The 12,154-nt window shown below is 46.6% G+C and overlaps 1 protein-coding gene across 1 annotated transcript; it reads right to left on the bottom strand.

Annotated features, from left to right (window-relative positions):
- Positions 1–6,316: 6,316 nt before the first annotated feature.
- On the bottom strand, positions 6,317–10,844 carry HES2 (hes family bHLH transcription factor 2). The gene is made up of 4 exons (XM_035120085.3): positions 10,687–10,844; positions 10,458–10,553; positions 8,349–8,442; positions 6,317–7,568 (listed from the first exon to the last, which is right to left on the bottom strand). The coding sequence occupies exons 1-4, from the start codon at positions 10,777–10,779 to the stop codon at positions 7,303–7,305; spliced, it is 549 nt and encodes a 182-aa protein (XP_034975976.1). The 5' UTR covers positions 10,780–10,844; the 3' UTR covers positions 6,317–7,302.
- Positions 10,845–12,154: the final 1,310 nt, after the last annotated feature.

The raw sequence follows: 12,154 nt of genomic DNA, 5'->3' as shown, positions 1-12,154 counted from the left end.
CCCTTGCACCCTGAGATCGAGTGTCTTTAAAGCCCATGACACCTTTGGTAAAGGCTGTTCTCCAACTGGAGCGCTCGCAGGCCAGTGTTTCCCAGTTGTCAGTGTTTATACTACATTTTTTTAGATTTGCCTTGAGACAGTCTTTAAACCTCTATTGTTGACCACCAGCATTACGCTTTCCATTTTTAAGTTCGGAATAGAGTAGTTGCTTTGGAAGACGATCATCAGGCATCCGCAAAACATGACCAGTCCAACGAAGTTGATGTTGAAGAATCATTGCTTCAACACTGGTGATCTTTGCTTCTTCCAGTACACAGATATTAGTTCGCCTGTCTTCCCAAGTGATGCGTAAAAATTTTCAGAGACACCGCTGATGGAATCTTTCGAGGAGTTGGAGATGGCGTCCTCATAACATTTATAGGAGAGATGGCCATCCAACCCCTGCTTTAAAACCTTTCCTTCCTTGGAGGTTTCTAAGCAGAGGTTGGGTGGCCATCTGCCAGGGAGCCTTCAGCTGTAATTCTTGTATTGCAGGGAGTTGGCCTAGATGACCCTTGGGGTCCCTTCCAACTCTACAGTTCTGTGGTTCTATATCCCATCTTTCCTCCACGGAGCTCAAAGTAGTGTAGCTCTCCTCCTCCCCGTTCATCCTCCCAACTATTCTATGAAGTAGGTTAGGCTGAGAGGGCATCAGACCTGCCAAGTGTCCCTATTTTCCAGAGACAGTCCCGGATTTACAGAAGCCATCCCGGTTTCTGATTTGATCCCGGAACATCCCGCTTTTCATTAGGATGTCCCTATTTTCATCAGAGAAATGTTGGGAGATATGGAATAGAACATTCCTATTTTCATCGGAGAAATGTTGGGGGATATGGAATAGAACATTCCTATTTTCATTGGAGAGATGTTGGAGGTTATGGTGAGTGACTAGCGAAGGTCACCCAGTGGGCTTCATGGCTGAGTGGGTATTTGAACCCTGGTCTCCCAGGTCCTAGTCTGACACTCTAACCACTACGCTACACTGGCTTTTGGAGTCTATACAGCTTTTAAAGGTTCACCAGCTCTATAATCCTGTCTTGCACTTGGCAAAATTATAGTGGTGCTATTTACCCTCACTATTGGCTAAGTGGGTTTGGAGTCCATCCAAGAACATCTGAAAGGCTATACAGTAGATGTTCCCTAATGGAGACCTCATCTCCATGTATCTGTCCAGTCTGGTAGTGAATCCCACCAGTGCATCACATGATGAATGAAGACCAAACTTTTTACTGTCTGTTCTGAATACCTCCTGCTAGTCAACTTCATTCAGTGACCCCAAGTTCTAGCATTCCAAGAAAGAGAGGAAACCATCACTTTCTCCACACCATGAGTATTTCTGCAGAGCATCTTCCAAAGGACTCATCCCTTCCTGCTTACATAGGAAGATAAGGCAAGTGTTAGATCTGGTCAATGGTCCATCTAGCCAGCATCCTGTTTCCACAGTAGCTACATTAACCAGATGCTTGTAGGAAGCTTGCAAGCTGGACCCCAGCACAAGAGCATTTCACCCTCCTGTGGTTTCTGACAACCAGCATTCAGAAGCATTACTGCTCCTATCTGGGGAGGTAGAAAATGGCCATCAGGATTAGTAGTCATTGATAGCTCTCTCCTCCATGAATTTGTCTAATCCTCATTAAAAGCCACCCAAGTCGGTGGCCATCACTGCCTCCTGTGGGAGGGAGTTCTGTAGTTTAACAGGGAGTTCCGTGGTTTAACTATGTACTGCAGGAAGAAGAATTTTTATTTCTCTGAGTGTTTGAGCATTCAGCTTCACTGGATATCCATGAGTTCTTGTGTTCCTTCCCTCTCTGTGGTTGGAAAATAGTTTTGCAATAGCCCCAGGTTTTCAGGAAAGGGTAGAAGTTAGAAGATGTGAGCAACTGGTAATTAAGCAATTGAACCAAGTGCTCCCTGCTCCACTTCATGAGCTAAGCACTGGGTCACCCCAGCAGAAAGATAAGATCTGCACTGGTGTTTCAACTTTACTTTTCACCTTTGGGCATTGGTAGGTCCTGCTAAACTTGACTTTTACAGCATAGTTCTATACATATCCCCTGAGAAGTAAATCCCATGGAGTTCAGTGGGGCTTACTCTCAGGGAGGTGGTTTAAATCCCACTGAACTCCACTGGACTTGCTTCTCAGTAGGTATGCATAAGATTGCATTGTTAATGTTCTGCAATCGGATGGTAAGCCATTTGTGGCTTATCATTAACCTGCATCTCTAGAATCTGGTGCAGGAGTAAAGAACTTGTGGTTGATGGAGGTGAATTCAGGATTGAATCTGTAAATTAAAATTTAAAGCTCCTATCCTGTGGGGGGGGGAAGAGAAATATAAGAGTAACCAGGCTGTGAAGCCCCTTTAACAGAGTAAAAACACCTATGTGCTTTTGCAGCTTACTGGAAGCGAGGAGTCGGGCAATTACACTGTTTATCCCTGTTTATTTGTGGTCTGCTGACCTCTTTGTCCCCGTTGCTAAGAATGAGCTGCAGATTTTAGTAAGATAAACAAAAGGTTTACTTACATTTCAATGCAGGCAGCAAATACATCAAAGTAGTATGAAGGTAAAAGATACTTCTTAGTTTCAAAATATAAAACTAGTTTGCAACATGGAGTCTGGGCCCTAAGCAGAACCCAGGCATGTGCATCTGCTCACATCACTGGTTTGAAAGAAGAGAGGGAGTTCAGGAAGAAAGTACATAAGATTATCTCCTTTGTTAGTAGTTCCCACCAAAACATTAAAGAAGTGAACTCATACAGTCCCTTCTATAGTGATTCAGAAACTCCATGAGTGTCAGCCCCTCATATGCCTGTCTGGCAATCTTGCATTTTGACTGGAAATCCCAAAGTGGTCCTGTAGAGGATGTCAGTCTTCAGCTGCCATCAGCAAGCTGAGTGGTCAGCAAAAATGGTAGTTGGTATCTAGCAAGATTTGGTGAGCTATAAGTTTCTCACTTTTGCTATACCAGGTGTGTGTGTGTGTGTGTGTGTGTGTGTGTGTGTGTGTGTGTGTGTGTGTGTTGGTTATTTTTTTTAAAAAAAAGGATAACTGTCACAATAAGAATGGAAAGAGAATATCATTATGTAGAATACTATCAGGTTTAAAGTTGTATATGGAATTCTTTAACTGATGTGCATTTTCATTGTAGATATCAGCCCAGAATACTTAGTCACAGCTGACCAAGGATGGCTAGAAGAAGCTTCTTTGTGGATATCTGTAATGAAGGTATACCATGTATTCTGAAATTTGTCTGACTCAGTTCCTTCCCTACATGCCGTCGGCCATCTGTGTTAATTTCTCCATTTCTTAACAATCAAGTTTCTAGCCCTCGTGCAGTGGAGATACATTTGAACAGCGTTCCTGAGCCTGGCACCCTCCAGACATTTTGGAGTACGACTCCCATCAGCCCCAGCCATCACAGCAGTGCAAACTGAGGCTGGTAGTAATTATACTGTACCTGGGGGTGGCGGAGCTGCCTGGCACTTTACACTACAAGTTTCCAGCAAATGTTGCAGACACAACTCTTTACCCTTGCCTTTGACACTTGAGATGTATATTTTTAGGACCTGATTTCTGTGGCTGCAGGTTGTTTAAAACTGTTTTTAATATTGTGTCTTGATGCTGTAACCCACCCAAGGACCTTAGGAGGAAGGGCAGGTAAATTAATAATACTAATAGTAGCCAATAGATCTGTCCCTCATGAATTGGTCCTACCTCACAGTGTCATTGTTCTTGGGCTGCTGTTTCACAGCTTGGAAATTGACTGCCATTTCTCTGCCTCTGCTGGAGTTTTGGTGGTGGTTGGTTTTGGCCAATCCCCAGGGCACAGCGGTCTTGATGAGAGGGAGCTCCCACGAGGGCAGAGACTTGTCAGTCACCAGGCAGCTGCTTCCGCATCTCATGACTTGCCTGCTGATCCAGCACTTTTGAGGTGCCAGCAGGATAAGGAATTTGTGTGCTCTTGAGACAGAATCTACCAAGATGTCTCAAGGTCTGTGTGCAGCAGGTCTCCAGGTTTTCGTGATATTCCCAGCCCTACCCGGAGATTCTGCTGAGGATTGAACCTGAGGCCTTCTGCATGCAGAACTTTTCCTAGAATTGTAGCACTGGAAGAGATGCAAAAGACTCATCTACCCCAACTCCCTGTCCTTGCACTGCCGCACAGCGCCACAGCCCATTATTTCAGCTCATTCCTTCCTCTAAAACGACAACTGCTTTCCTCCTGTCCTTTGGCCTGCCACTTTTTCAATATCTTGCGATTTAAATGCTTCTGAATACCAGTTGCCAGGGAACTGCAGGTGAGCAGAATGCTCTTGTGCTTGAGTCCTCCTTGCTGGTTTCCCAGCAGGACACCTGGATGGCCACAGGGATAAAAGGATACTGGAGTAAGATGGACCACTGGCCTGATCCAGCAGTCTGTTATTATGTTCCAAGAATCTGTGTTGTTTTAATGTCTCGAATGAAATGGCACAAAGCTGTAGCGCCACTTCTCCCAGGAGGTGGTGGACTGTAATAAGGGCAAAGGGACACTCTCACTGAGGAAGCCATTGCAGGTCTCTTGCTTGGGAAATTGGGTGCTAGGGAATGAGCCCCTTGCAAGTCTCCTCTGTCACACCCTCAAATACTGTAGAGATGTGGCTGGCAACACACTTCACAGCACCTCAGGCTTGCAGGTTGGGGACAAGACCAGGCAAAACCCCAGGAGCAGAGGAACCCAGGCGATAACCGGCGCCGTGTCTGGGACATGTTTGGGCAACCAGAGCAAAGCTCTGGGTTGAGGGGGGTGGCTGCCAAGTGCAGAAACTGACATTGATCACAAAGCGGGGTGGGCACATTCTCTCTCCCCCTCTACCACCAGTCCTTCCCCATTTTGGAGTGGATCCAATGTACTAGGAGGGACTGGTCTTTCTGGGAAAAACCTTCCCTTGCAGATACAGGGGGAGATGGTGTAGCCAGGTGTTTAAGCAACCTGTCCAGCAATGGTTTGAAAGTTTATCCCCATTCAAAGTTTATCCCTGTTGTAGATAGAGCCAGTTTGGTGTAGTGGTTACAGCAGTGGTTCTTGAAGGGTGTAGCGTGCCACACTGGTGTGTCAGGAGAGGACGGCGAGTGTGGCAGGAAGATTCAAGGACAATCAAAGAAACGCCTAACCATGTCAGTGTAGCGTAGCATAGTTTAAATACAATATTTTTTATTTGCAAAATAGGGCTAGATGTATTCTCAAAACGAGAGGCAGAACAATGGCTGTTATTCTCCAGTTCTCCACAATATATTGTTGTGAACAGGGATTTCCAACTCTGACAAATATGGAAGATCAGAAAAGGGAAAGGCTTCTTTACGTTGATGAGTTTGTCTCAAATTAGACCCAATATAAATGAGATTGCTTGGCACAAGCAAGTTCACACCTCATTGAGTTGGTATACATACATTATTACTTAAGGTACATATGTAAGAGGTTCATTTATAATTATATTTTGGGAATGATTAATGTTTTTATGTAGCTGCATTGTTTTATACTTTCTGGATGTCCCATGATCATATTATAAAGTAGTTCTGTTCTGTGTTATAAACCAAGCACTGCTAGGAGTTGCCCCCCACAATATATTTCTCATCAATAAACATTTTTGGTGTGGCTCAAGCAAATTTTTATTCTGAAAGTGTGGCCAAGGGGGGAAAGTCTGAGATCCACTTGGTTAGAGTGTTGGACTAGGACCTGGGTTCAAATCCTCACTCAGCCAGGAAGTTCAATGGGTGATCCTGGGCTAACCTACCTTCCAGGGTTGTTGTTAGGATTAAATAATGAGTGGGGGGGGTGAACCATGAATGTCATCTAGAGTTCTTTGGAGAAAAAAGTGGGATATAAATGCAGTCAATGAATGAATGTATCCCACAATTATGAATCTACGTTTGACAAATTGATATGAGGAAACCTTGCAGTGTTGGGAGTTTTTAGTCTAGAGAGATGACATGATAGACGTTTATCAAATTATGTGTGGCATGGAGAAAGTGGATTGCGAAAATTCATGGATGGATATATCAATGGCTACTTGCCTATGCTCTGCCTCCAGAGTCAGAGGCAGCCATGTTTCTGAATACCAGTTGCTGGAAACAGCAGGAGGGGAGATCTTGCTTGCTACCTTCCCCACAGGCACCTTGTTGGCCACTTCAAAAACAGGATACTGGACTAGATGGGCCACTGGCCTGATCCAGCAGGCTCTCCTTACATTCTTATGATAGAACAATACATGCATTTAAAAAACAAACAAACATGAATCTTTCTTTATTTTTAATTGTGTATCAAATCCATCATTATATACAGGTTTAAAGTGCTGTCTGGCCCTTGGCTCAAGCCATGCCAGATTTGTGCAAGGCACAGACCAGGGGAAAGAAAAAGACAGTTTAACAACCCGCGGGGGTTTACTGGCCTTCCATCCCCCCCTCCTATTGTGGCTATGTGAGGGAGAAAGGAGAATGTCTGGAAAGAGAGAGAGAGAGGGAGGGAGGGAGGGAGGGAGGGAGGGAGGGAGGGAGGGAGGGAGGGAGCAGGAAGTATCCTCAGACCCTTGATGGTCCTCAGAAAGAGAACTATAGTTATCAGGCAACTGATACCTGACTCTGAACGAAAAGGAAGACCATTGCTCTGTTGCATGCACACACATTCAGAGTTTGTTCAGAGTAAGAAATCATCTGCCCTCAGGAGTCCCTCTGACGTGTCTCTGCATGAGTCCATGTCATGGGTGCTCCTCCCGACTGGAAGGAGGTGGTCCCATATTGTCTAATAGGAACATATGCCAAGTGTTCCAACCAGTGTGATCCAACCACAGTTGGACCTAGCTCAGGATCATCTATAAAGACTGGCAGCAGCTAGAACCTTCTGCATGCAGAGCACATGCTCTATCACTGAGTGATCCTTCCCTAAACAGAACACAGGGAGCAGCCATGCAGAGGCACAGCAGGCAGCTTCATCTGAGAGCAGATCATTCAACTGGGTCAGGAGCGACTTGGGACGATCCAATCTCACCCAAATTACCAGGCAAGTGTTATTTATGCCCAGCTGAGGCTGGCTGGAAAGCTAGAGCAGCACATCATTCTGAGACACAGCAAGCAGCCTTTTCTGCGGGCGGATCTCTCTCCTTAGCACATCGGCAATCCTTTCACAGCGCAGGGCTCTGCTCCAGCCGCTCCCCTTCTGGAAACTGCTGCCGTACAGAGAAAACAGGAGCACGCAGGGCTCTCAGTTTTAAGTCGAGAAGTTTTGTAGCTCTACCAAGGTCTCCAGAGTGCTGTTTGTGGCGAAGGGGCTTCCTGGGCCCTTCTAGGTGGGCACGGGGGACTCTCCAAGCCTGGCGCTTTGGACAAGTCTGCTGGGCTGGAACAGTCCCGAAGCCAGCCCTGCTGCACACAAGCCTGCTGGAGATGCCCAAGGAGGTTGCTGCAGGCCTCGCGGTTCAGGAGGTTGTATTTAGGAAGGAGGGTGGCAAGGCGGGACAGGCAGGTGTGGTAGCCATCACAGAAACTGTCTGCAGAGCCTGTGGTGGGGAAAGAGAGAAATCTGTCATGCCATCTGTCAGGGATTCCTTAGTTGCCATTCCTGCCTTGCAAGGGGTTGGACTATAAATGGCCCTCAGGGTCCCTTCCAGCTCTACAATTCTGTGTCTGTGAGCTGGGTACCAGTGCCAGCCACAGAAAGTAATACAACATGCATTATTCTTTCTTGAACTTACAGCACCCACTCGGAGGTCAGCAACAGGGGATTGGGCTAGATGACCCTTAGGGGCCCTTCCAACTTTACAGTTCTTTGATTCTATGAGCTGTAGTTTGTTCAGGGTGCTAAGAGTTGCTATTCCTCCTCACATAGCTGCCACTCTCAGAGTGGTCTAACATTCAATTCCTCTTCAAAGGCAATTCTAGGAATTGTTGCTCTTAGTGCCTTTAAGAAACTGCAGCTCCCAGGAGTCTTTAGGGGAAGCCATGACTCTTCAAATTGGCATCAGTGTGTTTTAATTGTATGGTGTGGGAGATCCATTCAACCCCTCTTCTCTGCCAACCACCCTTCACTGGTACAGACAAGCTCAGTCCTTGCTCAAGTGTTTACACACAGGGGTGTTGTGAGGGACTGGCCCAGGCATGCTAAGCACCAGTTTCTTGCACTGGGCTCCTAGATCTCTTGCCTCTTCTAACACTTAAAAAAAAAAAACCTGGGATCTATTCCCACATTCATCGGTCAGCTCCCCTGTGTTGGGTAATTCAGTTGTAAGAAATCAAGTGATGCCATATCTCACAGCATGTGTGAATGTCACGTCACTCACCAGAGATGGAAGTGCAAGGGGTTGGAAGCTCCCTGAGGAACTGGACAGTCATCTCTAAGATATCGGCCTTCTCCAGTTTGGAATAGCGAGAGCTCTGGAAAGGAAGGGGAAAGAGAGGGTTGAGTCAGGAGTCTCAAAAGCAAGAAAAGGCACAGAGGATGTTGCAAAGGGACACAGAGATACCAAGTAGTGAAGAGATAAGAAAAGGGCAAAGAAGAGGGCTTTGGATGTGGACAGGAAAGAGTGGGCACCCATCTAATGGAGGCTAGGGGCAGAGGGAACAGGTAGACATTAGGTGGGATGGAGCCACAGAGAGAATGAAAAGATTGCAGGTTCAGACAGAAGTACTTTTCTGTGCAATCCTTAAATACCAGAATGGGAACCTGTGCTCCACCCCCCAAAGGTTGCTAGATGCCAAACTCCTTTCATCCCTGACTACTGGCTGAGCTGGCTAAAGCTGATGGGAGTCCAATAACATGGTGTGTGTGTGTGTGTGTGTGTGTGTGTGTGTGTGTGTGTGTGTGTGTGTGTTTTGCAGGTTTCCAGCCCCCCCCCAAAAACTAAATACAAGGATAGCCACATGTGGAAATAAATGTGGTCTCCACTTATTGAGGGAATATGCCTCTGAATCCAGGTGAGAGCTCTGGCTAGCCCACCAGTGTGGAATATGGAGCGTTCTAAATGCTGTTGAACTCAGGATGGGCAATGGCTAGAACACGGTAAGAGCTTGCTGGATCAGGCCCCTCTAGTCCAGCATCCTATTCTCACATGGGCCAACCTGATGCCTCTAAGAAACCTATAGCAGGATTTGAGCTCTCCCCCCCCTCCTGCAGTTTCCACTGCCAGCAACTGGTGTTCAGAAGCATTACTGACTCCCAGCAGTGAAACTAGCATTTCAGGCTAGTAGCTATGGATAGCATTCCTCCTCCTCCATGAATCTGTCTAATCCTCTGCTAAAGTCGTTGGCCCTCACTGCCTCCAGTGGGACTGAGTTCCATAGTTTAACTTTGTGCTGTGTGGAAGAAGGACTTGCTTTCATCTGTCCTGAATCTTGCAGCACTCAGCTTCATTGAATGTCTAGGAGTTTGAGTTACAAGAGAGAAATCTTATCTCTACCCACTTACTCTATGCCATGCAGAATTTTATATCTATGTAATACAATTTCTACCTTGCATATTGTAAAAACAAACAAACCAAAAACCCTCAAAACAGTTTACAAAAAGTTAAAACAAAATCAAGAGAAATTTACAACTGTGCTTTAAAACATACAGAAGTCTAAACACTAAAACAGATTGAAAACAAAGCTAAAAACTTCTATTCTGTTGCCTCTCACTCGCCTGTTCCTTAAACTATGAAGTCCCCAAACCTGCAACCTTTCCACATAAGGGAATTGCTCCATCCCCTTGATCATTTTGGTTGCCCCTTTCCAAACCTTCTCCAACTCCACAATACCTTTTTTCTGAGGAGGGGTGATCTAAAGGGGGCAGAACATTGCAGAAAAGCAGTTGCACCACTGATTTTCATGAGGATATTGGCAGTTTTATTTTCAGCTCCCTCCCTGAAGATCCCTGGCATGCCCACTGGGTCATGAAGGATGGCAGCCTAAGTCTAACGGCATCTAGGCAAGGCTTCGCAAAATTGGGTCTGCAGCTGTTTTTTGACTACAGTTCTCATCAGCCTTGACCTGCTAGCTAGGGATGATGGGAGTTGTAGTCCAAAAAAAGCAGGAGACCTTCTAGAGGGCACCTGTTGGCAACTCCTGCCCTCTTTGGTCCAATCCAGCAAAGCTCTTATTATAGAAGCTTTCTAGTCCTGGCCATAGCTGCCAAGTTTTCCCTTTTCTCGCGAGGAAGCCTATTCAGCATAAGGGAAAATCCCTTAAAAAGGGGGATAACTTGGCAGCTATGGTCCTGGCAGAAGTTGCGGAAGTGGGGAAAGACGGGGACGCGACTGGAAGGGCGGGCTACAAAATGCGCTCTGCAGAGGTTCAGAGGCTCTCTCTCTCTCTCTCTCTCTGTGTGTGTGTGTGTGTGTGTGTGTGTGTGTGTGTGTGTGTGTGTGTGTGTTCTTCCCGCACTGCAGGGAGAGGCAGGACTGAGCGCCACTTACGTCTTTCCCGATGAGAGGCAGGATGAGGGTCTTGAGCTGGTTAAGGCTGTCGTTGATGCGCGCTCGGCGGCGCTTCTCCATCAGCGGCTTGAGGCTCTGCGGGAGGAGAAGCCAGTCAGTCCGACGGGACGGGAGCACATGGGGAAGGAGGAGGAGGAGGAGAAGGGGATATCCCTCCCCGGGGAAGGAGGCTGGGCTGGGGAGCGGGGACTGCCTTTGAGGCCCTCACCTTTCTCAGCTGGGTGGCCTCCCCAGTTCTCTTCGGGGGGCCCATCTTGGGGCCGTAAGTCCTCGACGGCGCGTCGGAGCTGAGCGGCGGCATGGAGCTAGGTGGCTGTAGGAGCGGACGCCGAGAGAGAGAGCGCAGCGAGCGACTGCGGAGCTAGGAGGAGGCAGACTCAGCACTCCCCGCCCGCCAGAGCCGCTTTTATTGCAGCCGGCCTGCCCCGCCCCGTCGCTCCGCCTTGGGCCACGGCGTTGCCGGGGGACGCCCCAGCCCATCTGCTCCGGGGAAGCCGCTTAATCTGCCACTCCCTTTTGCACTCAAAATCCCGCCAGATGCCTCCTGGCCATTTGGGAGAGCTCCTCGGGGAAGCACCTCTGCAGCTGAGCATCTGTGCTCAGTTCAGACCTCTCACGGGGTAGCTTGGAGAGTTTTATCGTGGCCAGTCATACAGCTGAGAGCTATTCAGACCTGAATTCCTGGAAAGCCACTGCCAGGCAGTGTAGATATTGATATTATTAACTATGGATCTAATAATAATAATAATGATAATCACAATAACAGTAACAACAACTATTATTATTTTCTTGTGGACTTTTACTTTGTTATACCACAGGCTTGAGTGCCACCCGTAAAAATTATTGAATCCTTCAAGGTCTAACAAATCTGTGTCATAGCTGCCAAGTTATCCCTTTTTTAAAGGGATTTTCCCTTATGCTGAATAGGCTTCCTCGCGAGAAAAGGGAAAACTTGGCAGCTATGAATTCTGTGTCCCTCAAGGTTATCCATTCTTTAAGCCAAACCAGGCAGGATGCTTCATAATATGTTCTAAGGTCCGTACTGATTATTATTGCACAACTATAGAACCACAAAATTTGTTAAACAGGCTGTGGAGAAGCATCTGAAGATCACATGGGTTAAAATAATGTTTTGCTCTGTTTTTACAGGGTTTCTTTGTTATTATTAACAAAAAAAGTTTTCTGTATGTGCTTTTTCTACTGCTTACCTTTGCTTAGTGATGTGTGTTTTAGTATGAGTGTGTGCTCAGTCTGCTTGACCAAAGAACAATAAGCTAAGAATCATAGAATCATACCATTCACCTAATTAATAATCAGCCCTTCATCCTAAGGTCCCAGGGCAGATTACAACAATTACAACACAACACTGGCCTAGATGGAACAGTAGCCTAGTACCTGCAAGGGAAACCTTTTGTTTATAATACTTCTCTTTTGTGTGAAAGCATTTCTGTACAAAAGAGCTGTTTTAATTTTTTTAAAAAACAACAACCCACAAATCTATTATTGGCCTGGCCAGGACGGTCTGCCTGTTATATACCTGGGATTGACAAGGCATCTGACCATAGCTGCCAAGTTATCCCTTTTTTTAAGGGATTTTCCCTTATGCTGAATAGGCTTCCTCGCGAGAAAAGGGAAAACTTGGCAGCTATGCATCTGACCCTCACTTGAGCCTGTGG

This window comes from Zootoca vivipara, chromosome 6 (genome assembly GCF_965207765.1).
Source record: "Zootoca vivipara chromosome 6, rZooViv2.hap1.1, whole genome shotgun sequence".
Classification (NCBI taxonomy): Eukaryota; Metazoa; Chordata; class Lepidosauria; order Squamata; family Lacertidae; genus Zootoca; species Zootoca vivipara.
This window is presented reverse-complemented; position numbering and strand designations above follow the sequence as displayed.